This window comes from Corapipo altera, unplaced genomic scaffold, assembly GCF_003945725.1.
Source record: "Corapipo altera isolate COAL_440 unplaced genomic scaffold, ASM394572v1 146, whole genome shotgun sequence".
NCBI lineage: Eukaryota > Metazoa > Chordata > Aves > Passeriformes > Pipridae > Corapipo > Corapipo altera.
The window spans coordinates 913,659-941,492 of record NW_020884981.1 but is presented as its reverse complement, the minus strand read 5'-3'; the positions used below and the strand labels follow the sequence as shown (position 1 = coordinate 941,492).

Genomic DNA, 27,834 nt, shown 5'->3' with positions numbered 1-27,834 from the left:
AATGGCTGCTCACACAGTTCTGCAGAGCAGTTCAGCTCATTCATGAGCCAGAATTAAGTCTGGAGCTTTGGAGCAGGAGAAGATCCCAAGGGATGACAGCTCTGGGGCTACCAAGTGGCCAGAACCTGTTTTCCATACCAGCACTTGGCATGCATCAGTCCCATGTCTCATCCATGATCAACACCATGCTTGATGGTCAAAGAGCTGGTTAGAAAATCCCCGATCCAACTGGTTTTACCCTCTGAAAAAGCCAGTTTGCCTGAACTGAGCCAGCTGACTGTCCCCCTCCTCAGCATCTGGCCCAGTCCCCTGGAGTCTGAACCCCTGAATCCAAAGAGCCCTGGGGAGGCTCCAGGTGGGCTTGTGGGGTCCCAGTCCTGTCCTGGCTGCAGGTGACCTGCAGTTCCTTTGGGCTCCAGCTTGAGCCGTGGCTATGAGAGCTTCCAGGCTTCCTGCCCTGGAGCTGGCTCTTGGCTCTTGGTTCCTGGCTCTGCAGAGCGAGGCCGAGAGACCGTTCTGGCTCTTGGGAGGACCTGCACTTCAAAATTTTCCAAACAAATCACTTGGATTATTTCTAACTGACATTTTTTGGAGGGCTTTTCCTCCTGCCGGAAGGGAAGGACTTGATTTAATAATTTTTCAAAAATTTCTTTATGCAAACCTCCTGGATGCTCAAACGAGGGTGGAGAGAGAGAACAGTGAGTTTGGGCAGACCGGGTGCACCAGCCCTGCCTGAAGCTGGCAGGCATGGGGGGCTCTAGCTCCTGGCTCCTCCTCGCTGTCCCAGGCTTGCAGATGGGCTACACCTGAGTGCCCACAGCCACCTCAGTTCCCTGCAGCACCCTGCCACTCTTGGGGATCAGGGTGCCCTCAGCCCTGTGCCCACAGCCCACCAGTGGCACTGGCTGTGATGGAGCCACCAGTCCTTCTATGAGTAAAATTTAGGTTTCTATGCATTGGTGTCTTTTGTCTTTCCATTTTTTTGCTTTTCCCTTTGGCCGGGGGAGCTCTGGGAGATTTCCAGGCCATGGGGTACACCTATCCCTCAGCCAGGGCACATAACTCTCTCCCTGCCCTCAACCACGGGGCTGCACCATCTTCCTATGCCAAGGTGCATAGGTGGTGGGTCTGTGCTGGTGGGTCCCCCAGGCTGGATGGGCATCATGGGAAGGGCACAGGTGAAGCAGAGGGGGAGCAGCAGGCAATGACTGGCTTGTCTGCAGCCCCCCTGGTGACCCTCACCTTCCCAAAATTCCCAACATTGGCAAGCATCACAGGGTCTGAGCGGTGTGGGGAGAGGTGAGAAATCAGGACCTTACTTGGAGGAATTGGAATGCTGGAACTGGAAAGTTCCCAGCTTTGCTGTGCATGTCTGCCCACATGAGAGGGGTGGCAGAGGGGTGCTTGCACTAGTCATGGGGACAGCTTGAGGACAGCCTTGTTGATGGAGACCTCTGAGCATTCCCTATTCTCCCATCATCCTCCCATTGCCTGGCTGTAGAGTGATGCCCACCTCTCCCCCTGATGCTGATTTGGGGGCTACGGAGGGGGGGGCGGTGTGGAGACATCTGACAGGCTTCCCCAGAACATCTCTTCTGGGGACCTAGTGGTGACATCTCTCCCATGGGCTGCTCTCTCCCATAGCAGCTCCTGCCTGTGCCCCTGCCAGCAGCACTTGCAGCTTCGACTGCTCTTCCCAGCATTAGGGAGCAGTGCTGGAGGCTTACCACCTTCTCCTGCTCCAGGGAATCATAGAATCATAGAATGGCTTGGGTTGGAAGGGACCTTAAAGAGCATCTCATTCCAACCCCCTGCCATGGGCAGGGACACCTTCCACTAGACCAGATTGCTCAGAGCCTCATCCAACCTGGCATCGAACCTGGCACCAGGTCCTCGCACCCACCCCACCCCACAGAGCCTCTGCGGTTCTCACCTTCACCATTGAGGCCATATAGTGGGAGAGGTGGTGGCACTGTTCTTCTCAGGGACAGGAGCCACCTGGGCAGGAGCACGAGGGAAGCAAAGCCCTGAGACACCTGCATCCCTGGGAACCACGCTGTTTGCAGGGAACAGGGCAGGTCTCTCCTCTCCAGAGAGGCTGCGAAATTCAGATGGAAAAAAAATATATTTTCCAACCATTATGTTTCACGAAAGGAGCTGTTCATCCACTTAAAATATAGGTGACAAGTACAAAAGGCATTTGGCATTCTAAAGCAGGCCAAATCTTCAGGAGATCCAAGATATACGGTACACACCCGCGGCCCAGCTTCAATCTGCTCTTACACTGTAAATTCCAATTACATCATGCTGCCTTGTTTAAATACCGTGAAACCTGGCTCATGCCCTAAGTATGCTTTATATATTGCCACATCCATTTGAAATAGATGGCCAATGTATTTTACGGCACATGTGCAAATATCTCCATATTTTTCCATCTGGGGGTTTATGAGATCTTTCAGAAAATTAATAATGGGGCTCGGAGGAAATGTTCGACTCGGAGGCAGTAGCGGAGATTTATGGCTGTCCCACTGGATGCCAGGGAAAAGTCTGAAAGCACCCGGAGCAGACGAAGGCCCCACGATTTCACCAGGCGTTCCCTGAGAGCTAATTTTGCAGAACGGCCAGGACCAGGAATTTCCCTGCGCAGCCAGCAGGTTGATGGGAAGGGATTGCTCAGGAAGTGAGGAGCTGAGCACTGGAGCAACAGATGGGGATGGAGGTGGAGGTAGGGACCAACATCCTGGGAGCTGCTGCCAGTGGCTCAGGCCCAGGCAGGGCAGGGCAGAGGAATGGCTGAGCCCTGCTGGTGCTGGGGATAGCACTGCCCAGCCACCCCACAGGCCCCCTTTGGCTACCCTACTTCTCTCCCAGCTCCAGGTACTGTCTGGTTTTCCTAGAAGAGGGATAGTGGGACACTCCATATGTGTGTACTGGCCAAAGCCACCTGATTTCTGGCTCAAGATGCCAGCCAGAGCCTGCCGAGGTCTGCTGGATTTCCTGATGGATGAGCAAACCCTGGCTGCCACAGCGTGGGCAGCACCCAGGGCTCCCAGGGCACTGACCTGAGAAGCCCCAGCCCTGTCCAGGGCCACGGGGATCACAGCATGGGTGGCAAGCGGGGCTGGGAAGGGACACTCGAGAGTCACCACATACCAAAAGCCTCAAATGGCCACGAGGTCGGGTTAGTGACCCATCGCACAGTCTGGAGCTTTAAGCATTGGAGAAGCTTTGCTCCTGCTGTCTGGCAGGACACAGGCAGGACACAGGCAGAGGACAGGCTTTAACCACTTGGCTTTAACCACTGCTGCTGCAGAGATCTCTATGGGGATGCTGGTGCCGGGGAGAGACCCAACCCAGGCTTCTCCAGACCCCTCGGATATGCTGAGCTGCCCAATCTCCATCCCCTCTCTCCCCATGCTGTGAGCAGGACCCTGGTCCCTGCTGTGGCCAACCCAGGGATCAGCTGGTGGCTGTGTGTGCCCAGGCTGGCCACTGCCTGCTCTCTGACAGGCAATCCCTCCTTGGAGTTCCCCCGGTGCCAGCCATCTTCTGGGAGTGCCACGTCTCCCTGCTCCTCCCAGTAAACTACAGCCAGCTATTTCCCATCGTGTGGGTGCGCTGGGGGGGAAGCAACGTCTGCTGTTTATTTTGACAGTGGAGAGGCTGGTTGTCCAAGCTTTTGGGGTAGAGCATCTTGTCCCAGATGAAAACGTCCATTTATTGAGTCTCACAGTGGCTGTGTAAACAGAGGACTGGCTTTGATGGATGCTGAGTGGATGCTGAGGAACTGATCCTGCCCCACACAGAGAAATCTTTGATTTAGGGAAATGTAGCATTCCTCTGAAAAAGCAATCCCAGTGGGTCCTGTGCCCCATGTGTTGGGACACAACGGGCAGAGGATGAACTGGGAGGGGTGAGGCTGTGGTGGCAGCTGAGCAGTAAAGCCTGAGCCCATTGCAGGGGGACCAGCACAGCTCTACCAGGGAAGCAGCATCCCTAGGCAGGATATTCTCTTTGTGTCATGGCTCCTGTGCCATGGGCAAAGCTCCTGGCACATACCTTAGAGCTAACACGGTGCATGTGCGGGTCATGGGCTAGGGCAGGGTCCCCCCATCCCCAAGGCACTGGTGGGGACCGCTCTTCCCTTCTGCCTCATCCTCTCCATCACCGCAGAGGTGGGAAAAACCCAGAAGGAGGGAGCTGACAGGTTTCTCCAGATGGTGCCCCGCTGACCCCAGCCGTTCCCCGTCTTCAGCTCTTCCTTAGGAAAACACGGTGCGGGCCAGCCCATCAATTAATGGTTTCCTCATGTTCCCCCCACACAGCCGACGTGGGAAGCTGTCTCCCTGTTCCCCAGACCCTGCTGAATTGAGGCCCCCCCTCCCCACGGCCCCGCACCCCGCGCAGGTGCCGGATATCCCGCGCACAGGGGGAGCACGTGTTTAACCAGGGAACGGTGCCCTCGTAAAGATGAACAGGGAGATAGACAGGTTGGGTGAAGAAATAAATGAACAAATGAATGAACGACATGGTGATTAACTCTGAAGTAATAAGTGCCCCCTTGGCTTGTAAAAATACACTTGGCATTTTGAAGAACAGCACATTTCTCACTGCAAGGACAAGAGAGGCTGGAGCAGCTGCACTCCCTAAACACTTGTTTGACATGGTCATGAGTGGGAAAAGTGCATGCTGCCCTACTCCGGCAGCCTCTCTGGGTGGGTGGAAGAGCCCTGTTTGGGACTGGGAGAGAAGGAGAAGGGCTGGGAAATGCAGAGGCCGAACTTTGCTTAGGAAGTAAAATTTAGGGTGTTAATAGGGCTTGTGGAGGTTGTAAGTGCCAAGTAAAACACTGTGCTTGGGCAAAGGGTGGTGGACAGAGTGCTGCAGTACCAAGAGCATGGCAGAGCCGGGACAGAGGATGGGGCACTGAGCAGGTTGGTTGGACAGGTCACCACACCTTGAGGAGTGACAACAGCCCACTGTTCCCTAGTACACCATGTCCACAGGAGGTGAAGTATGACTTTTCCATGTTATTAAGCACAGAAGCATGGAGAGTACGGGCTGGCAGGGCCACCATCACTGCTCCCCAACAGCTGGAGCCACTGCTAAGAGCCACAAGGATCTGCACTGCAGAATGGAGAGAAGTTTCTCTGTGTACCAGGGAGCATCAGGGCAATAAGGAGAGCCAGGACACCAGGTCAGACCATGACAAGGGGCCACACAACTAGGTCGTGGTCTCTTTAAGCAGATGTTGCCCCTTCTTAGAGACTCAGCTCCTCACCAGGCACCTTGTTCCCAGAGCCCAGCACTGAGCTGTGCCCCACTGGCCAAGCAGAATGCTTTTTCCTTGACTATGCTGCACCTGAGGGAGGCGTTCTCCTGTGGGATTCAGTCAAATTTTATTTATGTGGGCTTTGGTTACCAAGAGCAAAACGATGGAAAATAATATACATATGAATCTATCTGTCTGTCCACTGAGGTTGGGGTTCAGCTCTCCAAGCTCCTGTGGTCTCTCTTGAGTGGAGCTGGCTGGACAACACAGAAAAATAGCATTGAGTTTTCTGTAGTATTCTCACATTTTGTGTCTTTCCTTGGCCACATTCTGGGTTTCCATGAAAAATGTTCACTGGTGTATTGAAATGAGAAAAATTTCAACCAGCTGCAAAATTCAGTCCCAAAGCGGGGAGTGGAACTTGCAAGCCTGGCCTCTCTCTCAGCTGCTGTTTAGTCTCAAACATTTTGGCCCAGCTGAATACTGGGAAAAGGCCTGTTAAATAAAAAAACACCCATGGAAATGTGCATGGTCGTTTTGGCCCTTCCTGCGTGGGGACGAGGCATCTGCTGCCTGCAGCAGCCGGTCCCAGCACGGTGTTTCCCAGCTCTCTGGGCTCATCCAGCTGCTGCACGGGGTGAGAGCTGTGCTCTAGGAAACGGGAGTGCACTGCAGTTCAGACTCTTTGCTGAAATAATATTTTTTCCTTGAAGAGCTATTTTGGAAAACATATGCCTTTGCAGTGGCAAGGTGAGTTTGCACTGCAGGATCTCTTTCTTGCCCTTGCAAAGCTGTTGGTTGTAGCCACCAGGACATCCCCTACTGCCACCTGAGTCCCCCTGTCCTGTGTCACCCATGGGTTGTGGCAGCACCCGGTGGTGTCAAGTGCTCCCCACTTCCAAAAGGGTGGTCAGGGCTGGGTGTGTGTGGGTGGATGTGGCAGTGCCCCTGGATTTGCAGCCCTTCCCCAAACTATGCCTATGGCACCAAGCCCTGCCCAGAGCTGCAGGGTGGGATAAGCAGCATCGCTGAGGAACCCTGTGGTGCCTCCACTGCCCCTTGGTGCCCTGGCACCATCTCAAGGTGGCCCAGCTGCAGCTCCCAGGGACAGCAGAACCCATGTGCAGCCCCTGGCTGTGCCAGGCAGAGGGAGAGGAATAACAAAGGTGAATTCTTGCTTTGGATGCTGAGGCGACACAAGCAAGTGAAGTCAGGAAAAGTTCTCCAGGCATCAGCCTCAGTGAAGTTGCGGTGGCCTCCAGGCCTTTATCCAGGATTTTAGGACATTTCCCAGCCAAAGGTGGGGAACTCTTCTCCTCAGCACAGACTATGGGGTATGTGGTGGTCTCTGATACTCCCCAGCAGGACACTGGGATGCCAGCTGGGAGCCATCCCTTCTCAGCAGTCCCAGATGGCAGAGCTGAAACAAGAGGGAAGAGCCACCTAGGAGGATAAATGGAGAACATCAATCACCAAGTTCCTCAACTCCAGTTTTAGGTGCCCCAGTTCAGTGGAGGAGAAATCAGGTGCCAAAGGAAACTCTGGAGTCACCTGCCCCAGAAGGCTGTGCACAGCACTCTTGGGGAACACAGACACATTGTGCCTCTCCTGAAGGCTGTACTTCCTTTTAGAGGGCATATGCTGCTGAAGCTCTGCCCTGATGAGTATCCATGCCCATGGAACAGTGCTGCTGCCCTGCTCTTTCCTGGGCTGTGGCTGCTGAGAAGAGGGACCAGAGAGTGCCCACAGCCCACGGGGTGGTGCTGAGCAGCCCCTGGGTCGATGGGGATGATGCCGATGAGAGTCCTGTCCTTGCACACCCAAAGGGTGCTCCACCACTGACTCCTGTGTGAGCACTCTTGTGTTTATCCACAGAAGCTGTGGCTGCTTCATCGCTGGAAGTGTTCAAGGCCAAGTTGGATGGGACATGGAGCAACCTGATGTAGTGGAAGGTGTCCCTGCCCATGACAGAGGGTTAGAATGAGATGAGTTTTAAGGTCCCTTCCAACCCAAACCATTTTGTGATTCTTTGACTGTTGGGTGCATGGGGTTGAAGTGAGCCTGGGGCAAGGCCACATCTGGTGGGAGGAAGAAGAGAACTGGGTGGCCCAACTACTTGGAGAGCCATCTCATGGCATAGGCCAATAGTCTGTGACAACAAAAAGAAGAGGAGCCAGGGATGGGAGGGTCTATGTTAGGAATGTGGATAGGACCAGCTCATCCAAGCCCATGTGGTCCCACATACCCATTGCCCCTCAGTTTCTGGCCTGCCCGTGCCCTGTGTAGGCACCCCAGCACCCACAGGACCTGAATGATGGCACTGCAGGCCCTCCACGTCTCTGAAAGGTCACCTCTAGAATCTCCAGCAGCTTCACCAATACATCTGTGTGCCCACACAGACATTCCCCAGGACCTAAATCGTCAGTCCCCATACTTCCTTGTCCTGAAACCCAGCAGTGCTCCACCAGTCTCTTCAGCTGGAGTCTCCAGCACCACTCTGGGAAGCCCAGAAGCACCAGACCACCCATGGGATGGGGAGTCTGCACAAGCTGCCGTGGCCTGAAAAGGGCAAAGCTTCATCCTAAAGAACTGGAAGACTGTGATGTGGGCTACAACACCTCACTGAGCCATTCAATAACCGAGGCAAGGTTTGTAGGGAAAGGAATATCTATTGTCAGAGCACCTACTATTTCTATTCATATTTATTAAGCCAAGACTGCTACAATCTCAACATGGGAAGATACTGGTGTCTGTTTAACCAGAGACTTATACATGGTGAAGAAGATATAAAAGACTAGAGGTGGATCAATGAAAGCTCTTCTCTCTTCCTGCCACCTCTGCCTTGTGCATCTCCTCGGACAACCTTGGCCAGAGAAATACTTCCCAGGAGAGCACGCAGTCCGGCCAGCTCCGAAGGATGCACACCAAGGCACATGGTCACTTGGTGTCATCTCAACAGAAGCAGGTGGAATTATGTCAGTTGGCACCAGGTGAGAATATAGGGGCGTAGACCTGGCTGGCTGGCTGATGATACAGCCCAGGTTCAGGGGGGGCAGGTGGACGTGGGAGGGTAAAATGGGTGTCTTCAGGTCTTTCCCACTGGGTTGTCTGGACTATGCCCCAGGACAGGTAAAAATGAGAGGTTGAGAAGTCTGTCCCTTTCTCCCTGGTGGCCAGCAGCACACTGCCAGGGCCTGGCTCCTCCCTGTGGCACTGCAGCACAGCATGGGTCCAGCCCCAGCCAGCAGTGCTGGTCCATGTGAATCCAAGGTCACTGAGGAGTCAGGCCTTGCAAAAGTTCATTTGTCCTTCCTGGTGGAGCTTCTGGGGCTGGTGGCTCTGCAGGGCTGGATAGTTTCCACTCAGCCTCCCTGCATGCACATCTGGGTGAAGGACAGGAGACTCCAACCTCCTGTTCCTCCTGGGCAAGGAGAAAGGCAGACAGAGGTCTTACAGCAGCACATTTTCAGAGCGAGGAAGAGTCATACCCTGGATGCTGGAGAAGGGAGAGCTGTCAACTCAGATGTCAACACTGGGTTGAAGACAGCTATGTTAAAGGCAATATAAAAGCCTATAAAATGAGTGCTATGGACACCAATCCCCTCCAAGCTCCTTCCAGAGACAGGCACCCACAGGACCTTGGTCCACTTTGCTCCTCATTAAAGGTTTGTCATTACTGTGTTATTTTTAATACACACTTAGAGAAAAAGACCGACACGCACACCCAGCTGTGCACACGCACACACAAAGGGAAACCATTGCCAAAATATACACTATAGACAGAGAGTCTGTTCACACTATATATATGTACAGAGTCTGTGGGTGCAGTCTGACAGTGCCCAGCCGGGCTGGGGCTGAGCATGGGGTGGGGACAGGATGGGTGGAAACACCTCAGGGCTTCACACACTTCCCCTTCTTCTCCCGCCGTTGGAGTTTCCGAAGGCGGCGTGTCCAGGCGTCCCGCCACTGGATGACCAGGCTGTTCTTGTCAGCCATCAGTCCGGGCCGGTCAGTGGAGTTTTCACTGATCCCCATGACCAAGTACTTCTTGCTAATCTGGATCTTGGGGCACTTGCAGGACAGGTCTTTCAGGTGAATCCACAAGAAGTTGTCACCACGCTTGACCCGCTCGTCGCGGCACTTGTAGACAGAGAGGATGTTGATGGTGAACTTGGCCCAGTTGGCCACCGTCTCCATTTCTAAGATGTTCACCTGGACCACTGAGGGAAAAAAGGGGGAGGCGTGGTGATGGGGGATACTTTGCCTTGCTCCACAAAGGAAGCTTTGGTGGTGGGAACTGCCTGTCCCCAGCAGCCCCCCCCCCTCCACCTCATCCACCATGACTTTGGGAGGGCTAATTTGGGGACCCCTCTCCATACAGAGTGTTCCCCATCCCCTGGGTGCCTGCATCTGCCCCACCCACTGCCAGCCCTCATCTACCTCTGGGGCAAAGCCCAGCATGGCCCAGGGAGGCTGGAGGTCCTTACCATAGTCCTTCTTGCAGTACTTCTTCATGTTAATCTTGTAGTTGCCCTTGGCTGGTTTGCAGTAGGAGTCACAGTCTGCAGGGGAAGAAAAGAGGGTTGAGCAGAAAGGAATGGATGGGAGGAATGCAAGTGAGGTGAGGGTGGCCACCGTGGAGAGCAAGCAGGGGCCATGGACAAGGAGAGTGGGAAGAGAGGATATGGCACCAATCCCACAGCTCTGACAGCAGACCAAGGGGATTGTGATCCTCAGGGCAACTCAGTCCTTGGGGGCCAGAGTGGTCAGAAGCACCCTCAGGGGCAGCCCCTTCAGAGACCTGTGCCTCCTTGGTTCCTATAAGCAAGGAAGGGGACTCAGGCTGGGGGAAGGAGGCAGGAGAGGGAAGTGGCTCTGCTCCACCAGGTCACTCCTGTTGCCCAGGCATCCCCAGCTCAGGCTGCTCCAGAAGGGCTGGGGAGGCCATCAGGCTGTCCCCCACCACACACACGTCCCTTCCTGCTGTCCCCCAAGGCTCCTGTCCTCCGGGAGGCTTTTTTCTGTGCATTTCTAAAGCCTCCAGATTTGCATCTCAAGCAGAGGGAGGGCAGGGAATGCCTCTTTCCTTCTCCCCAAAGGCTTTGATCCCAACAATTGCCCCAAGCAGCCCTGTTCTTCTCCTTTCTTTCCCCTGCCATCTTCCTTTGAACATCTCAATTTGTCTCTTTCCAAGTGGCATGTTTTTTCTAAACCTGTCTTTCTTCTTTTCTCTCCCTTTTTCAGGTTCTCCCTCTGGCTTGGCCCTGTGTCCCGGGATGGAGCCAGCAGCCTCTGAAGCTGTCTTTGTTTGTGGGTTGCCACAGCAATCACTGGGGATGGAGGCGAGGGTCTGGAGGAAGACGGGGAATAACAGCACCCCATGCCAAGGGGAGGAGGAGAAATGAAGAAAGGAAGAAGCCCGGGAGCACAAATTCCCCCTGGGCTCTGCTGTTCTCCTCTCTGCCCAGCTCCTTTTTATCTGTGACTTCGTGCCGCCTGTTCCAAATTTGTCAGCGACAGAAGCAGCACAGCACGAAGCTAATTCTTGGCAGAGGGGGGTGAGCCCTGATTTGCAGCTCAGCTCCCCCCCGTGCTGCCACACTGCCCCTCTGCCTGGGCTGACAGAGCTGCCTTGGCCCTGCTGCATCCCCTGGGACAGCGGTGGTGGCTGTGGAGGGGACACAGGATCCTCTGGGAGAGCAGTGGTAGCTGCAGAGGGACTCAGGCCCTCCCCAGGCCCTCCCAGGTGACTGCTGAGCACACTGGAGTGCTTGGTGCCCTCATCCACTGCATCCATGGGAAATCCTACAGCCTCAGCCTGCTATATCCCCTGGGATATGCTACAGCCCTATTCCAGACACCACTGTATCCCTGGGATGTGCTAAAGCCTCAGCCTGGACATTGCTATATTCCCTGGGATATGCTGCAGCCCCATCCCAGACTCTGTTGCACCCTCCCGAGATGTGCCACAGGCCCACCTGACACACTGCTCCATCCCTTCCTGCAACATGAAAGGGACTCTAAAAGAGAGCTCCCACCTTATTTTGGGGAGCACCTGTCAGGACAGGAGACCTTTTCCTCCCCAAGCAAAGGGGCACAAAACCCATCCTGCAGCTGGCAGGGTGATGGGTGGTGGGACCAGGCTGTGGGGCAGCCTCAGCCAACCTGCCATGTTCCCCCTTGGTGATCGGGACAAAAGGAAAACAGAAAGAAATCCAGTAACTGCCCTGGGCTCCTGCTGGTGATTAACAGCATAACACTGGGATCCAAAAGAGGCAGAAAATGGGGTTGGGAATTAACAATTTGAGATTAGTTTGGGAATTTTTTTAACCATGGCTTTGTGCTGAGGAACATTACTCAAATGTAAAATCAATTCCTGCTCCGTTTATGTAAGAAACTTGGGAAGAGAAAAAAAAGTCCATTAACTGGAAGCATTTCCCTTCCTTGCCCCCGAGAACGTGGCCTCCATCACTGGGTGTGGGGCAGACATGGATGCTGTGGCTGGGAATTGTCTATGCAGCTGGATGGGGCAGCTGAGCCCCATGGAAGGGCTGGGGGACAGCAGAGACCTGACCCAGTCCCAGGGTGTGAAAGTGCACCTGCAAAGCCCAAAATGCTGCTACATCCCTGGGATCCACTACAGCCCCACCCCTGACACTGTTGCATCCCTGGGATCCACTACAGTCTCCCCCCCCCCCACCGACACTGCTGTATCCCTGGGATCCACTACAGTCTCCCCCCCGACACTGCTGCATCCCTGGGATCCACTACAGCCCCACCCCTGACACTGCTGTATCCCTGGAATATGCTACAACCCCATCTCAAGCACTGATGGATCTTCGGAATAAGCTACAGCCTGATCTCTGAGACTGAGACATCCCTGGGATGGGGTACAACCCCATTCCTGATACTGTTGCATCCCTGGGAGATGCTACAGGGACAGAGTGGGAGGAGGCTGCTGGCAACCAGAGCCACTGGGCTGGCTCCCTGCTGGGGGAGTGTGTGTGAGAGGTGGTAAGTTTGCACATCTGGTTTACTTCTCCTCTCCTTGGGAAAAAAAAAAAGGAATACTTTGTTTTAAGAGAGATGTAACTTAATTAGGTGTTATGGCTGCAAATATTTTACTGCTTACTTTGAATTCCTTTAAAGCCTTGTTTTGCGCTCCACAAGTTTTGTTAATTCTAATGGGGAACATGGATTTATTTTTTTCCATTAAGTGGAAAATATTTTGAGATAATAATAATAAAAATTATGAGAAGTGGACCCAGGATGTTTCATCACCAAGCCAGTCAGCTACTCAGGCACAGAGATCAAAGCTGGACCTCAAAGACTTTGGAAGATCGGAAAGGCAGGAGAAAGCTGGGAACAGTGATGCAGAAGATGGCAATGTCAGTGAAAAGCCCGGACATACCCGGGGACGGGACCCCTGCAGGGAGGAGGATGGAGAGAGGGGGAGAAGCCCAGCACCTGAGCACGGCAGCCCCAAACAATGTTCCCCTGTTCCTGCAGCCGGCACCTGCTGCCAGAGGCAGGGTGGGAAGTGGAGAATGGGGGGAGAAGGGGCTTGGAAGCTGCCTGGGGTGGGAGGACTGCGTGGCATTGAGGGGCTGAGGGCCCCCTGGGGAGTGCCCTGCTTAGGGGGAGCTGAGGGCTCCTGGGGCAGAAGGATGGAGGCAGAGGGGCATCAGGGTGCAGGCAATAGGAAGGGTACTAGCAAGGTGCTGGCAGTAGGCAGGGTGCAGGGTACAGGCAAGGTCCTGGAAGCAGGCAGGGTGCAGGCAGTAGGCAGGATGCACTGCTGTGGCCAGCCCTGCCCGTGGCACAAGCACACTGGAGTTGGGCAACCCAGGCAGTGTGGGGCAGGGCAGCATCACCCCCCACCTCTGACCCCACCAGTGAAGGGGCAGTATGATCCCTATGCCCTACTCCCCCAGTGGCACAGGCCCTGGGCAGAGGCAAATACTTTGCATTAAAGATATTCGAGCTAGAAGCCAGAAATCTTAAACCAACAAACCCACAGATAAACTGGAGGCAGTTTGAGGCAGACCTGCTCCTCTAAAACAAAGCAATCAACCCAGCTCTTCACCAGCACGGTTTATTTTTGCGCAGCTGAACATCACTGTGAGACTGTTCCTATTTATAAAGCACTGGAGGGGAATCACTTTGATTAACTCTGCTCCACACAACACTCTCTGTTGGCAATAAAACTGTTCAAATCTCCCTTTCCCTCTCCGCAGTGTTTCCCAAAGCCTGGTGTTCCCAGCTCCCTCATCACAGCAGGCAGGGTAGGCAGGGCAGGCAGGAGCAGAGGTAGTGGTGGTCTGCTGTGTCCCACACAGCACCCCCAACAGTGGTACCATCTTCCTGTTGGGCAAGACGTGCACTCCAAGTCCCAGCTCTCCTCCGCTGCCACAGCGTGGAGTGAAACCTCTGCCAGGTCCAGGCAGGGCTGCTCAACTCCTGTCCTGAAAACACCTCCTGTTTTCCAGAGCCTCTGTGGAGTAGAGCTGTGAGGGCTGGGCAGTGCCCATGGGCGCTGGGTGGGCACTGGGCTGTGCAGTGCTCCCAGTCTGAGCCATGTCCAAGGAGCTGAGCTATCAACCTCCTCCTGTGCATCTCCCCTCTCCACCTCCATTGACAGGCTTTACTCCTGCCATAGAATCACAGAATTGTTAAGGTTGGAAGAGACCTCCAAATCATCAAGTCCAAGCTTCGACCAAATACCCTCATGCCCACTAAACCATACACGTGAAGTGCCACATCTACTTGCTTTTTGAACACTTCCAGGGATGGGGACTCCACCACTGCCCTGGGCAGCTGTGCCAGGGCCTGTCTACCATTTCAGGGAAGAAATTTTCCCCAGTATCTAATATAAATCTTCCCTGGCACAACTTGAGGCCTTTTCCTCTTGTCCTGTCCCTTGTTCTCTGGGAGCAGAGCCCGATCCCCTCCGGCTCCCCCCTCCTGTCAGGGAGTTGCAGAGCCAGAAGGTCCCCCCTGAGCCTCCTTTTCTCCAGGTTGAGCCTCCCCCCAGTTCCCTCAGCCCCTCCTGCTGCTCCAGCCCCTTCCCCAGCTCCGTTCTCTCCTCTGGACACACTCCAACCCCTCAGTGTCGGTCTAGTTGAGTGAGGGGCCCAGAACTCCACACCTTCAACACACCTTGTCCCTGCCCCTCTCCTACAGCCACCGAGGGCATGCATAGGACTGCAGGGGCTGTGCTGGGAGATGTTCCCAGAAGCCTGGGGAGTACATCCCAGGCACACACCAGCCTGGGAAGAGGCTGTTGGTGTTTTCCACCAGCAAGGCAAGGTGGCCATGGGAAGGGGAGCTGGGGAGAAGGTCACAAACAGAGCACTGGCTCTCTGAGAAGCACATAGGCTTCCCTGGGATAGACGTACCCTGACCAGGGCAGGGGGAAGTTGTTCATTAAATATGGGTGTGGGGAGATGGGGGTGCCCCTGCTCTCTTCATAGGACCATGTGGCATGGGATGGAGTGGAGGATGGTTCAGGATGTCTATTCCACCACACTGGTATGCAGGAGAAGACTGAGGTCATGGGGACAGTAGGAAGAAGGGTGGCCTGAGGAGGGAGGGGGCAGCTTCTTTCCATAGATTCTCCCCTCCACTGGCTTGAAATCCCTACAGAGGGATAGAATTGGGATGGCTGAGAACAGCCACACTGCAGTGCTGATGGGACTGTGAAAGGAGAGGAGGGGAGAGAGAAAATCCCTGCTACGGCCCTCCTTACGCTGCTGGATGCATCCTGCCGTGGTGGCACAGGGTCCAGGGGCCAGCACAGCACTTCTACTGGCATGTGCTGAGACACGAGGGAGCTCAGGCACTTTGGTGGGACCTTGGGCCATGGTTGGGCTGGAAGAGCCCACCTGAACTAATCCACCAGTTCAGGTAGCATCCATGCACACCCAGCAGTGCCTGGCCCCAGCTGAGCCTCTGCAGGAGCATGAATAAACCTGCAGCATGCAGGGAGATGCCAGCCTTGCTCCAGCCTGGGGAGCCAGAGCAGCTCTTCAGGAGCTCTAAGGCCCATGGCAGCAGTGCTTCCCTTGCCTGTGCAAAGCCTGGAACCCCTCAGTGGAGCTGTCCCCTCTCACTGGGTGACCACAGCAGTGACATTGGTCCTCCCATTGCCCCAGCACCCCATGGTCTCATCACCCTGTGCAGCCAGGACGAGCAGCTCATACCTAGACCCTTCACTCCTGCAGACCTGGGTGAGGTGAGCCCCATGTCACCCATGTCCCAGGGGAGACCTGGCAGCCTGTGCCCCAGCACAGGGGCCCTGGAGCCTGCCTGCAGCTGATAACCTGCCAGACATCCAGTGCCCCAGCACCTCCCAGAGCACCGGGGCCCTGCAGAGGCAAAGGGCACCAAGGAGAAACCTCTGGCACTGGCACCAATAAAAGGAGGTTGAATGAAGCCACTGGTGCCATGTGCCACAACCCCTGCCGTAACCTGCCAAGGGATGGCAAGGCCCCAGTGGGTTGCATCCCTGCCCTCCTCCTTGGAGAGGATGGAGAAGGCCTTTCCCAAGAAAGTCCATCAATCTTAGTTGTCTCTTTTCCAGAAATACATAGGATTTCAAATCTCAGTCACTACTTTCACTGAAATTTTTCACTATTCATGTTTTGCCAAATGGTTTGCCAGAGCTCAGCCCTTCTCCCTGGTGTGCCAGGGACAGGAGTTGGGATGGGCCCCCGGGTCTCTGGGCAGGGCTGAGGCCATGGACTTGGCCAGGGACATGGAGCACTTACCTGCAGGTGCCTCTGTGCTGGTGACTAGGGAGGTGGGGTTGATGGCAGGGATCTCTGGAAAAGAAAGGAAGAGGTGTCTTAAGGAAAGAGGTCACCAACTCTAGGGGTGACAACTGGGAAAAAGCCCTCTGAAAATGGACTAGAAGGGGTTTTGTGGGTCACAAACGAAAGATGATGGGATGAGTCTGACCTGAATACCAGAGGCCATCTAATAGACCTGGAGATGTCCAAAGTGAGTTCAGTAAACTGGGACAGGCTGAGATGCTGCAGCCCTCACAAGCCTAAGTTGCTGTGTGGAGGTGTGTGCTCCAGGGATGGATGTTCCTCAGATGCTCAGCTCATCTGAACTCAGTTTAGACATTGGACAGATGCTTGGTTGATCTCAGCATGCTCCAGGCTGCCCAGCACAGGGATAAATGTGGGCAAAGACAACACTCTCTGAGAAGTCTTGGCAATAAAAACTAGTGGAAATTCTGTCCTAACCCTAAATCTGGGGAAGAAGAGAGGGAGAGGAGTCAGCTCCACCAGCTCACCCACACTGCCACTGCTCCAGCAGCCCCAGTGAATGCAGCAGGGCGGGAAGTTGTTCCTCTGCCACTTGGGTCAAATTCAAACCCACTGCAACTATAAACAAGGTTTTGTGCTGCCCACAGGCCCTGGCCCTGCCCCAGACGTGACCGTGCTCCGGGCGCAGCCGCGTGAGGAGAGCACTTGCTGTGGCAGAGGATGGGACACAGCAGAGCTGTTTCAGTCAGCTGGAAGCACTGACCCAAGGGGTCTTCCAGAGCCTCTTGCACTAGGGAATATGAAGCACAGGCCACTCCACAAAGTGACCCACCATCCTCCTCAACCACCTCCTGGAGAACACCCATAAGGACAGACCCTCTCTTATCTGAGCCTCCACCCACTGCAAGCCATCCAATGTGGGTGGGGGACCAAGGAGCATCTCCTGGTGCTTGTGGGGGTCCCCGAGTGCCAGGCAGGGTGTGGGGCACTCACTGATGCAGGGGGCCACGGGCGAGCGGCTCTGCTGGTAGCCCTTGGCACAGCGGTTGCAGGTGAGGCCGGTCACGCCGTCCTTGCACGGGCACTGCCCCGTGGTCTGGTTGCAGGTCTTGCCGGCTGCACCAACAGGGTGGCAGTCACAAGCTGGGTGGGAGAGAGAGAAAAGATTATGTGAGAGGGCATGCAAAACATAAACCCCAAACTGGACCCAAGATGCAACCCTGAGAGAGGTGAGGAGAATGGGGTCCTTCCAGTGCACCACTGGAAAGCAGCTGCTGGAGCTGGCACGGGCCCGTGGGTCTGAACCAACCATGGCCCCACATGTGCTGTGAGCAGCACAGGCAGGAGTGTGAGCAGACAAAGCGATTGGCCAGGGTATGGCCCTGCTGACAGGGATGCTCAGGATGAGTCCCTGGACACACTGCAACTCCCACAGGGGCCTGCAGCCACCAGCTCTCTCACCTCAACCCCAGGAAAATGCTCTTGTTGCAGCAGTAAAAGCCATTTTCTCCACTTGCTACCCGACCTCTGAGCTTTTCAGTCCATGGAGCTGAACCAACACTGAGCTTTTTCACAAACACTGACCTTGTCTTGGGTTTAGGATGAAGTGGGTCTTCTCGATGCTTCCCAAGCTCATGAGCCTCAATGCCTACCTGACTCCTGGAGACCCTGGGCAAAGGATGACCCCATGCCTTTCTAGGGACAAGCCACGCCTGAGGTGGGTGAAAGTTGGGTCTCCACCCTCAGAAGAATGCTGAAGTGGCTCTCCATCACACCACATTGGAGGACGGACACACTGAGGTTGTCTACATGGAGGGACGTGGAAAGGAGATGCTCCCTCAGGAGAGGACCTTCCCATCTGTTTGCTTGGAGCTGGGGTGGCTACAAGCTGGAGGAGGTTATCTCAGCCTCCATCAGTGTAAGAGTTGAACGTGATTTCAAAGCAAAACAAAAACATCTCCCCCACCCGCCCCCGCAGCCCCCTGATGTTATCGTTTCCCTAATTTTCACCAGATGGGATTGGTGGGAGCACCATGGCACTCGAGCCCCCTCCTGCACAGCCAGAAACCAGAGCGAGCAGCCTCTAATGGGGACCAGATGCTCCATCCTTATCAGATCTTGGCTGGGACTGGAAGCGGACGTCTTTCTGACAGGGATATTTTGGGGCTCAGCTGTGATAACAAATGGCAGTGAGCGAGGGAGTCTTGGCACGACGCGGGGCCATTGGAAACACAGGGGTTTTCTTGGGCCCCAGTGGTATGTTCCTGGTGCAAAGCTTATGGATGGGATATAAATCTCAGCCCAATCAGGATCCAGTTCATCTAAGCCCATCTCTCTTCATGCAGTGGAAGGAGGATTTCAGTGACTCTGGATGTTTTACCTGGATTAGTAATTAAGGCAGCTTTGCTCATCCTAAGTCCACAACAGATCAGTGTCGTTGGGGGATAAGTTTGGTTTCTGCCAGATCAATCTCTGCCCCTTAGCCCCGCCGTAGAGGAGAGATTTCCCATAGTCCCAGAAAAATACATTGCTCCTTCCTGCTCCTACAGGAAGAGCGTCCCAGGCAGCAGTGGGTCCCTGTGCTGGTTTTGGCTGGGGTAGAGTTAACTTTCTTCACAATGGCTGGTAAGGGGCTATGTTTTAGATTTGTGCTGAACATGGGGTTGATAATGGGGTTGAGATGTTTTTGTTATTGCTGGGCAGAGCTTACACAGAGCCGAGGCCTTTTCTGCTTCTCATACTGCCACACTGGCAAGGAAGTTGGGAATGCCTGGGAGGTTGAGAAGAGACATAGCCAGGACAGGTGACCCAAACTGACCAAAGGGATATTCCAGACCATATGACATCATGGTCAGGGGAAAAAGAAGGAGGCTGGGGGGGAAGAAGGCAGAAGGAGAGGTTTGGAGTGATGGTGTTTATCTTCCCAAGTCACTGCTATGCAGGATGAGGCCCTGCCCTCCTGGGGATGGCTGAACACCTGCTGCCTGTGCGAAGCAGAATTCCTTGTTTTTCTTTGCTTGTGCGTGCCTCTTTTGCTTTCCCTATTAAATTGTTTTCATCTCAACCCACAAGTTTTCCAGCTTTTCCCCTTCCAGTTTTCTCCCCAATCCTGCTGCTGGGGCATGGGGGCTGGCAGTGTGAAACCACAGCAGTCCTACATTGCAGCGTGGTCCATCACACTGCTCCGGCTGGAGCATCTCCATCCTTCCTCATCCTGACATGACCTGTGCAGGGAGGCCAGCCCAGGGACCCCCTCCTGGCCCCAGGGAAGGTAGGTACCGGTGGCATGGTGCAGCTTCACACCACTGGCCACACACTGAGCCCTGCTGCTCCCAGCCCTCTGGCTGCCAGGATCTGGCCCGTGGAGCTTGAATGGTGGATTAAGTCACTAGCTTGGAGCTTAACTCATCGAGCCGTGCTTGCCAGAAAGCATGTCTTGCACCTCATATTCAGGGTATTTCTGCATCTTGAGGCTTAGCTGCTACTGCTTCACCGGTTTTCATTGGAGAAAGCTCACGGTTTACAGCTTTGTTTAAATTACCGGGATTAATGCACAGTCATTCTTTATTTGACTTTTCAATTACCGCCATTGAATTAATCCTGTAGGTTGTTCTGCCTTTTCCACCCTCCCAGCTTTTCCGTCTCGCAGCATCCAGTGGTGGGAGGGAAGCACTCGCTTGTGGCCGAGGGTTCAGCTCAGTTAGACTCAGGCTTGGGCAAGCTGCAGTTGGTATTTTTGTGCCTATTTCAAAGATGCTGCATCCCAGGAGAGACAAACCACAATTGGAGAGGGATTTAGTAACATGAGTTGGGGTTTGTTGAAATAAGATGCAATGGTTCATGGCCTCTGGGCTAGGGATTTGCCTCCTGGTTATGAGCTGACCATCTGCAACCTGGTCTAGTGGGAGGTGTCCCTGCCCATGGCAGGGAATTGGAACCAGATGATCTTTAAGGTCCCTTCCAACCCAAACCAGTCTGTGATTCTACGAGCATCCACCTTTGCAGTCATGCTCAGCTTCTGCCTTGGACCAGTGCTGTGGTAGTTGCAAAAGCCTTCATTCCCATCAACCTGCTCCACATCTGCTTTAAACATCTGTTGTCAGGATCCTTGCTGTTTCTTTTCTTTTTTTTTTGCAGGAGTGTAGATACCTGAGTTGTAGGTATGGGACACATCTTTGGAGAAACCAAGTCCAAACTGTGTTGTCACATCTCTGTCACTGTGTATTTCTATATCTCTCAGTGACAGTTCTCCCGTCCCAGCACCTGGGACCCTGCTCCTGCTCCAAAGAGCTCCAAATCCCAACAGATCCACCACTGGATAAGTACAAGGAAGAGGTGGAAATGCTCTCTGCTTTACTGAAGGAGAGGCAGCCAAAGTAGCAGAAGCATCAGGGATTTTATTATTAACTTTGTTCCCTGAGGCAGAGCCAGGAATTGGCTCCCCAGACCCAGGGTACCGTCTTCACTGCCAGATCCTCCTCAACATATGCACCATGGCGGGGGTCGGCTCCGTGCACATGTTCATCTGGCTCGGTTGAGCCTTTGCAGCACTTCCAAACCATGGGCAAACCCTGCCAGCCCTCCGGAAACAGCACCCCCTGCCCAGGCTGGCAGAGACCTGCCTGTGGCTTGGCACAGGGATGGAGGCTTGTCTGGGAGGGGGGACCTGCCACAGCACCCCCACTCCGCTGCCCCTCCTCAGCCCAGGCAGCGCTCGTTGGCATTTCTCCTGCACTGTGGCATCTGCCCTCACCCCATCCCATTAACTCCTGGGCATCCTGGGATGCTTTGCCTGCCCTGTCCCATCCAGAAGAGCCACCTTGGATCAGAGGTGCTTTCCATCACCTTGATGCTACACAATTCCTGCCCTGAGGGGGGTGGAGCAGGACTTGTGCTGACAAATGGTGGATACAGGCAGATGGAAGCAGCCATGGATGGAGGATGCTTCCTCCATCCTCAGCCCTGCAAGCAGAGGAACCTGAGCCACAGCCGAGTAGGAAATGCTGTGCCTGCAGTGCCCCTGGTCCCATACACTTGTGCTGTATCCAGTAGTCCTCCCTGCTCCCAGACAAATCCAGCTTGCTTTATTAATTTTGGGGGTTTTTTTTCTATTATTACTTTTTGGTAAGTGCCCTCTTTCCTGTACGGAACAGAAACTGAGCCCTCAATGCCCAGGGAGGTGGCACCAGGGTCCCCAGGGCCCCTGGGGAGGCAAATGCCTGCAGGGTTTCCACTTTGGTCAGTATTGTATCAGGTAGTTTTGGAGCACAAGTAGGAGAAATCACAGAATATCCTGAGCTGGAAGGGACCCAATAGGATCATTGAATCCAACTCCTAAACCTACACAGGAAAACCTCAACAACCTCCCCATGTGCCTGAGCGCATTGTCCAAGTGCTCCTTGAGCTCTGGCAGCCTTTGGGGTCATCACCACTGCCCTGGGGAGCCTGTTCAGTGTCCAACCACCCTCTGAGGGAAGAACCTTTTCCTAATATCCATCCCAAACCTCCCTAATCCAAAGAGGAGCAGAGACTCCTCCTTGGGGAAGAGTGGGAGGTTAGGTGCTGCCCACAGAAGCCGAAGGGTGAGGCACAGCCACCCCAGTGCCTCCCAAGCCCTGGTGCCATTGGGGGTGAGCTCACAAGTCTCCAGCACTTGAGCACTCATGGAAAAGGGAATTTTGCTGCAGTTGCCCCAGTCTGGTGGTGCTGCAGCAGGAGCTGAGGGCTTCTGCCATCCGTTCCTGGCCTCAGCCAGAGCCAGGACCCCTCCCAGGAATGGGACACGGTCTTGGATGCTGTTCCATAGATTACCAGGATGCATGCCCTGTCCTGCCTCCTCCTCTTCCTCTCTCCCAGTCCCTCCGAGTGTCACCCCAAGAATGCTGGCACCTGGCATGGCTTTGGGGCCTGGCTGCCACCTGGCACAAGCTTCATCAAGGGGAAACCCTCGGTGCTTCCAGGGGTTGCCACGCCCCTGTGACATGGTTTGGCTGAGGCCACCGGGTGGAAACAGCACGTGGTCCCTGGGGACATGGGCTGTGAGGTGGGACCTGTCAGGTCAGCTGCTGAGGTGATTAGAAATGATTAGCTCGCTGTTTGCTAAGGAGCTGGCTGCAGGCAGGGCCCGTCCTGCCAGTGGCTGCTCAGCCCCACTCCCTGGGATGAGCTCAAGCATTCCTGGGATGAGCAAGGATGCAGAGAGCCTGGGGCGGCTCACACAGCACAAGCGACAGAGGGACTTCACCTATTGCATCCCAACCCAGCTGAGCCAGACCTCCAACAGCACTACTGCACATGACAGGGGAACCCCAAAAGTCAAATCCTTCCATTCAGGTCTGCAGCCACAGTGTTAATGGTCTGAAACCAGCTCCAGTACTTCCTTAGGCCCTACATAAACACATGAGCATCATGTTCTTGCAGCAGTGAAGGTGCCCAGTGCCCACACAGCTGCAAAATGCATTGGAGAGGAATCAGAGGGGGACACTGTGCTCCCTTCCAGGAGGGACTAGCAATCTAAGATGGAAAAATAAGGATCAGGGATGAAATCCCAGCATCTAAACAGCTGTGGCTGACTTCCTGCCGACTCTGATGTTCCAGTCTGGATCCTGCCAGTCCTTGGGGACAGGCAAGGTGTCTCCTTACCTCAAATTCTTTGGTGAAACTACTGTTTTGAAAAAGGCTCTAGCAGATGGGTTGAGCAGGGACAGGGAAGAGGAACCAGGCAGGCTTGGCCAGGAGTTAGAGGAGAGAGAGGAGAGGTGCAGGTCCCATGATGTTTGGCACCGGCTGGGAACCTTGTGAGGTCAAGCTGCAGCTTGATGGCTTGGAGCCAGCATGGCTCCTGGTCAGGTCAAGGACAGCTACCAGGAACCATGGTGTTCAGCATCTCCCCCAGACAGGTCCCAAGAGCCACCCCATAGCTGAAATGCACACTGTGTGGTCCGATGGAACTTCCGCCAACATCCCCAGGCCTTCAGAGCAGGGAACTCACATTCCAAGCATGGCTATGTCCCAGACAACATCCATATCAGAGACAGGATTCCAGCACATTTAGTTAGATGTTGACTTCAGCACCTGCCCAGCATCTCTCCAAACACTGACCATGGAGATGGAAACTGCCACCACACCAGGACCCTCCTGGGATGGATGGGCTGCTGGCAGCTCCCTGCCTGTCATCCTCCCCACCCCTCGAGGACATGCTGGGCTCAAAGCAACATCCCTCCCTGGTGCCTTTGGGGTGGCAGAGGTCATCAGGGTGGTGGAAGCTGGAGGTGATCTGCAGCTGCCAGAGCAACCGGCCAGGCTACAAGCAAAGGGATATCCCAAGGATGAGCAAGGAGAACAAGGAGGTCAAGAGAGATTCTCTCACCCGTGTTGCCCACATGGAGACCCTCCAGCTCACCTTTGCAGGCCTTGCGGTCTGTGATGGACTTGCTGAGGTCACGGTAGAAGCCCTCCTTGCAGTAGTGGCAGTGCCTCCCCGCCGTGTTGTGCCTGCAGTTGAGGCAGACGCCGCCGCTTTTGCGCCCCGACAACTTGTACAGCTCCATGTTGAAGCGGCAGCGCCGGGCGTGCAGGTTGCAGTTGCAGGCTGCAAGGGAAGGGCAGAGAGTGAGGGCTGGAGGTGAAACCCGGGACCCCCTGGGTGGGCTGGAGCTACCCTGCTGCCCCCCATGGCAGCTGGGGGGTGTGCTGGGGAGCAGGACGGGCACAGCACAGCACAGCACAGTCTCAGTGTGCCGTCCAGATGTGCAGCATCCACTGCCCCACAAGGCTGGTTTCAGGAGGTCAGGGCAGATCAGAAAGGGGACCTGCAGGGACAGGGCATCATTTGGTTGAAGGCAGGCAAGTGTGGGATTGAGGGGTGCAGCCAGGGGATTTGGCAGTGCCAGCAGGGCACCTGCAGCCCCCCCGTTCCCCCTGCCCCTTCCCTGGCAGCTGGCTTTGGTGATAGAGCTCACCCGGCCTTCCAGCAGGACCACCCACCTCATGCCAGGGTGTGTGACAGCATCTCCCTGAATTCTCTATGTTTAAGGCTCTGCCCTGTGTGCATGAGCACATACACAAAGAAACCCACCTAGCAAGCCATGTGTGCTCACACACACGTGTGTGCACACAAACGTGCACATGTGAACATGCATGCACATGGACGTGCACCAAAACAGCCCCAGTCATCCACACATACAGCTGTGCACAGAAACATCTGCACACTGTTACATGTGCACACACAAATTAGCCTCAGGAAGCACAGGGTCCCCCCAGCCAATTCCACGTGTGCGAGATAAAAAGGCAGAGCACTGCCCATTCCCACTTAACACTCTTGCAAAAAGATAATGGGAACAAGATTTCCTTCGGCAAAACGCGGCGCCCTGCTCCCCCCGCCCTGGCCCCCTCCCCATGCCGGTAAATTGAGGTTGGGTGAGAGTTTTTCCAGGCGTACTGTGAAATTCATTAACATGTCAGCCTGGATTTAACTGTCCAAGCCTGGCTTTGGGGCCGTGTGAAGTTGCCTCCCCACGGCCGGCAGCGCCAGTGGGAGCTTCACCCCACACAGTTCAAACACTCCCTTGCCCACTTTGGCACTCGGGTCACAGAGATGCCAAGAGAAGAGAGCCAGAGAAAACCCCAACTGTAAAAAAGAGCTTTTCTGGAGGCTTGAGTGGAGCGGAAGGTTGGTGCCAGCACCACGCGCTCAAACCTCGGCTGCCCCTGGAGCTCCCCCCGTGGTATGAGATTAGTGACAAATCACATGGCAGGCATCAAAATAACACCCGGTGCAGCCGTAGGTGCCTTTGGGGGCTTGTGCCTTTTGAGTTTGTTTTTTTTCCCTGGTGCTAGAAGAAAACAAAGATTTTTGAGGCAAATTCTGGGTTGTGGTACGTTGAGGGAGAGAAGCAAATACAGCTCAAAGTCTCAGGCAGTTCAGGATGCTGCTGAGTGGGGGATGCTGACACTCAGCTGGGCTTTGTCAGGGCCAAAAGAGACACAGTGAAGTATCCTGACATCCACGACGCTCTTGCACTCTCCAGATAACAGGACAGGGACAACCCAAGGTGGTTTTTGCTGCTGAACTGAGGCAGCTGCACAGAACTGTGGCAAAGGAGCAATTTTTGGGAGTAGAGGGTCCATGTTATCCCTTTGCAGCACTGAAAGGCAAGTTGGGTCACACCAAAAGGCAGCTTTGTGTCCCTCTGGGAATGCCCCCAGCATCCTCTGGGGAAGGAGAGGGGCTGGCAGCCCAGAGGGAGACGATGGGCAGTGGAGGAGAAGAGTTGGGTAAATGATTCACCACCCTTGGTGCAGGTCCCTCTCTGCCTCCAGTTTAATTGGTGAGGGAGTAACTGGCTGGGGCCTTTTCCTGGCATCACTGATCCCAGCACGTCCTGGGCAGCCCCAGGACCACCTTTCTCTGGGAACATGCTGCAGATCCTCTGATCCTACCAGGAGCTGGGTTTCAGAGAAGAAACCTCCCCTTGCTGCCCAGCATCGTCCCCTCTCCTTCAGGCAGCTGTGGGCCAGGTGTCGGCAAACTGCCACCACCTTAGCAGAATTCTGGAGCCATACTGGGCAGCCAACAAGGGGACCTGGCTGGGCTTGGCCATGCAGGGTTGGGTGGCTGTCCCCACCCAGGGACAGGGTCACAGCAGCACGCGTGACCGTCTCCTCACCCCCCGGCGCAGCCATCCAGCGCTAATCGGGCAGACGGGTCCCCCTTACCCGGCTAAATACTCTCACTGTTCCTCAAGCTGAGGCAGTTGCAAGCTCTGTCTGTCTCCCGTTAATCACTAATTAAAGGCTTGAATGTTCCCTGCTGTTTGGGGTATTAATAAGAATTTAATTGCACAGTTTGGGGCTAATTATGTGGCAGCTCGCTTCCACCCTTGTACAGTATGCCCAATTAAACAATCATATGATCAATTAAACAATCACAAGATCTAATAATTTGCAATAATAGACTAATTAAATGTTGACACCTTGCAATGGAGCAACCTTCTGTCTCCCTTTTGATAGTGTTTGAACCCCTGCCACAGCCACCCCAAAACCTCTCCTCCTCTGGGCTGCTGTGGATGGAGAGCCTGGAATGATGGCACAAGGCGCTTTGGGATGGACCCTGGCACGGGACAGGCAGTGCCATTCACCGCGCCACGCGTGTGGCAGGCGATGGAGCCCACAGAGCAGGAGTGGGGCTCACCACCCCTACAAATTCCCTGGGAATAATTAGGGAAGGCAGCTGGATCAGCGAAACCCTAGACTGGCTGCCGCTGCCAACCCACAGCAGATTCGAGCTACGCCCCTGCTTTGGCTGGAGGAGAGCCTATCTGGGACACGGGGCAGGTTGAGGCTGCACCTCCACTCTGGGCATGGGAGCCCAGACCAGAGGAGCCCCTTCCCTCCCACCCACACTGCCCCTCCATCCTGGGGAAGATGTTGGGAGAGAGGGCCTGGGGCTCACTCTGCTGCTGCCCGGAAGCAGGAGGAGAAGCAGAAGGAGAGAGCCCTACCCAAGGGGCTGCAAGGGGCAAGGCTGAGCTACTCCTGCCCCATCCCAGGAGGAGTAGGACTCAGGATGGTCAAAGAAGTGTTAATCCCATCTGCCAGGGTGGCTGCCATCTCCTGCACCCCAGATCTGCTGGGATACCGCACCCCATGGGACGCAGATGCCCAGGCAGGGGCAGCAGGGGAATGCTGTCTGCTTGCCCACCTCCTAAAGCTGTCGCCTTCCCCTTGCTCTCCCCAGGGCAGGACCATGGCTGGTGGTGCTGGGAACACACCGGCTTTCCAGTACGTCTACTGGGGAGCAGGTACGGAGAACCCCATTGGGGGAACTCACAAAGGAAGGGGCAAACACATACAGGAAGGGGCAGAGGACACAGGGGAATTACATGTGATCTTCCAAATCCCACCACTGCTCTGGGGTTTGGTGTTTTCAGGCACTGGCATCCTGGCTGGACCACCACATTCCCCCGGCTCAAAGTGGAGGGAGCATTAGCCAGTGAGGTCTTCCCAGGAGAGCACAGCCCCTTCCCCGCCGAGGCCCCGGATCAAAGCAAGGCCCGGGCATTATCCTGGTGCTCCGGGGAGTGCTCCCGCCGCGACGGCCACAATGGGAACAAGAGCTCCCGCATCACCAGCGAGTGCATCAATTACTTCCAGTGGCTGCCTCGTGCTAATCCGCTTCCCCTCCTTCCCCAGGCCGGGTGTTTGGGGGCCAGGCTGCCGAGGGGGTGACCGGGCTGTCCCCAGCAGCTCACGGGTGCAGGCCGGGACCGGCAGCGGTAGCCGGGAGGAGGAGGTGAGAGTCTGCAAGGATAAAGCTGCTGCATCACGTGGGGGTCGCCGGGATTTGGCGTTACTGCTCCCGCCAGCCTCCCTGCTGGGATTATCCTTCACTGAGCCTGTCCTGGGCTAAAAGCTGGGGGGGACACACAGAGGGGGACACATGCCCCTCTTTCCCTGCCCTGGGCACACCAGAGGGCACACAGAATCCCAATATTAGCAGGACAAGCTCCCTGTGGGACATGCAGCCCTTACAGGGTATCAGGAGAACCCCAGTGCCTTTGGCCCAATAGCCACACCCTGTAACCACCAGGCACAGGGCCATGCACCCTGCAGCACTGTGCCCTCTTGCCAAGCCTGCAGCATGGCAAATCCACTGCCACTGTCCTGGCTGTGACATTCCCAAACCTGCCTGCTTGCCAAACTCCCGCTGACCCCCTTAACACAGCCATGTCCCCACAACTGCCACAGCCACAGTGGGGTTGTGTCTTGTGCCGATGCTCAGGCCTC

General features: G+C 55.1%; 1 protein-coding gene across 1 annotated transcript in view; it reads right to left on the bottom strand.

Annotated features, from left to right (window-relative positions):
- Positions 1-9,041: 9,041 nt before the first annotated feature.
- Positions 9,042-27,834, bottom strand: part of NTN3 (netrin 3) — a 31,246-nt gene continuing 12,453 nt past the window's right edge. The window contains exons 3-7 of the mRNA XM_027665838.1: positions 23,450-23,638; positions 17,041-17,190; positions 16,042-16,095; positions 9,760-9,834; positions 9,042-9,492 (exon numbers count right to left, since the gene is read on the bottom strand). Of these exons, the coding sequence (XP_027521639.1) occupies positions 9,164-9,492; positions 9,760-9,834; positions 16,042-16,095; positions 17,041-17,190; positions 23,450-23,638 (797 nt within the window). The 3' untranslated portion in view covers positions 9,042-9,163. The remainder of the gene's footprint in view (positions 9,493-9,759; positions 9,835-16,041; positions 16,096-17,040; positions 17,191-23,449; positions 23,639-27,834) is intronic.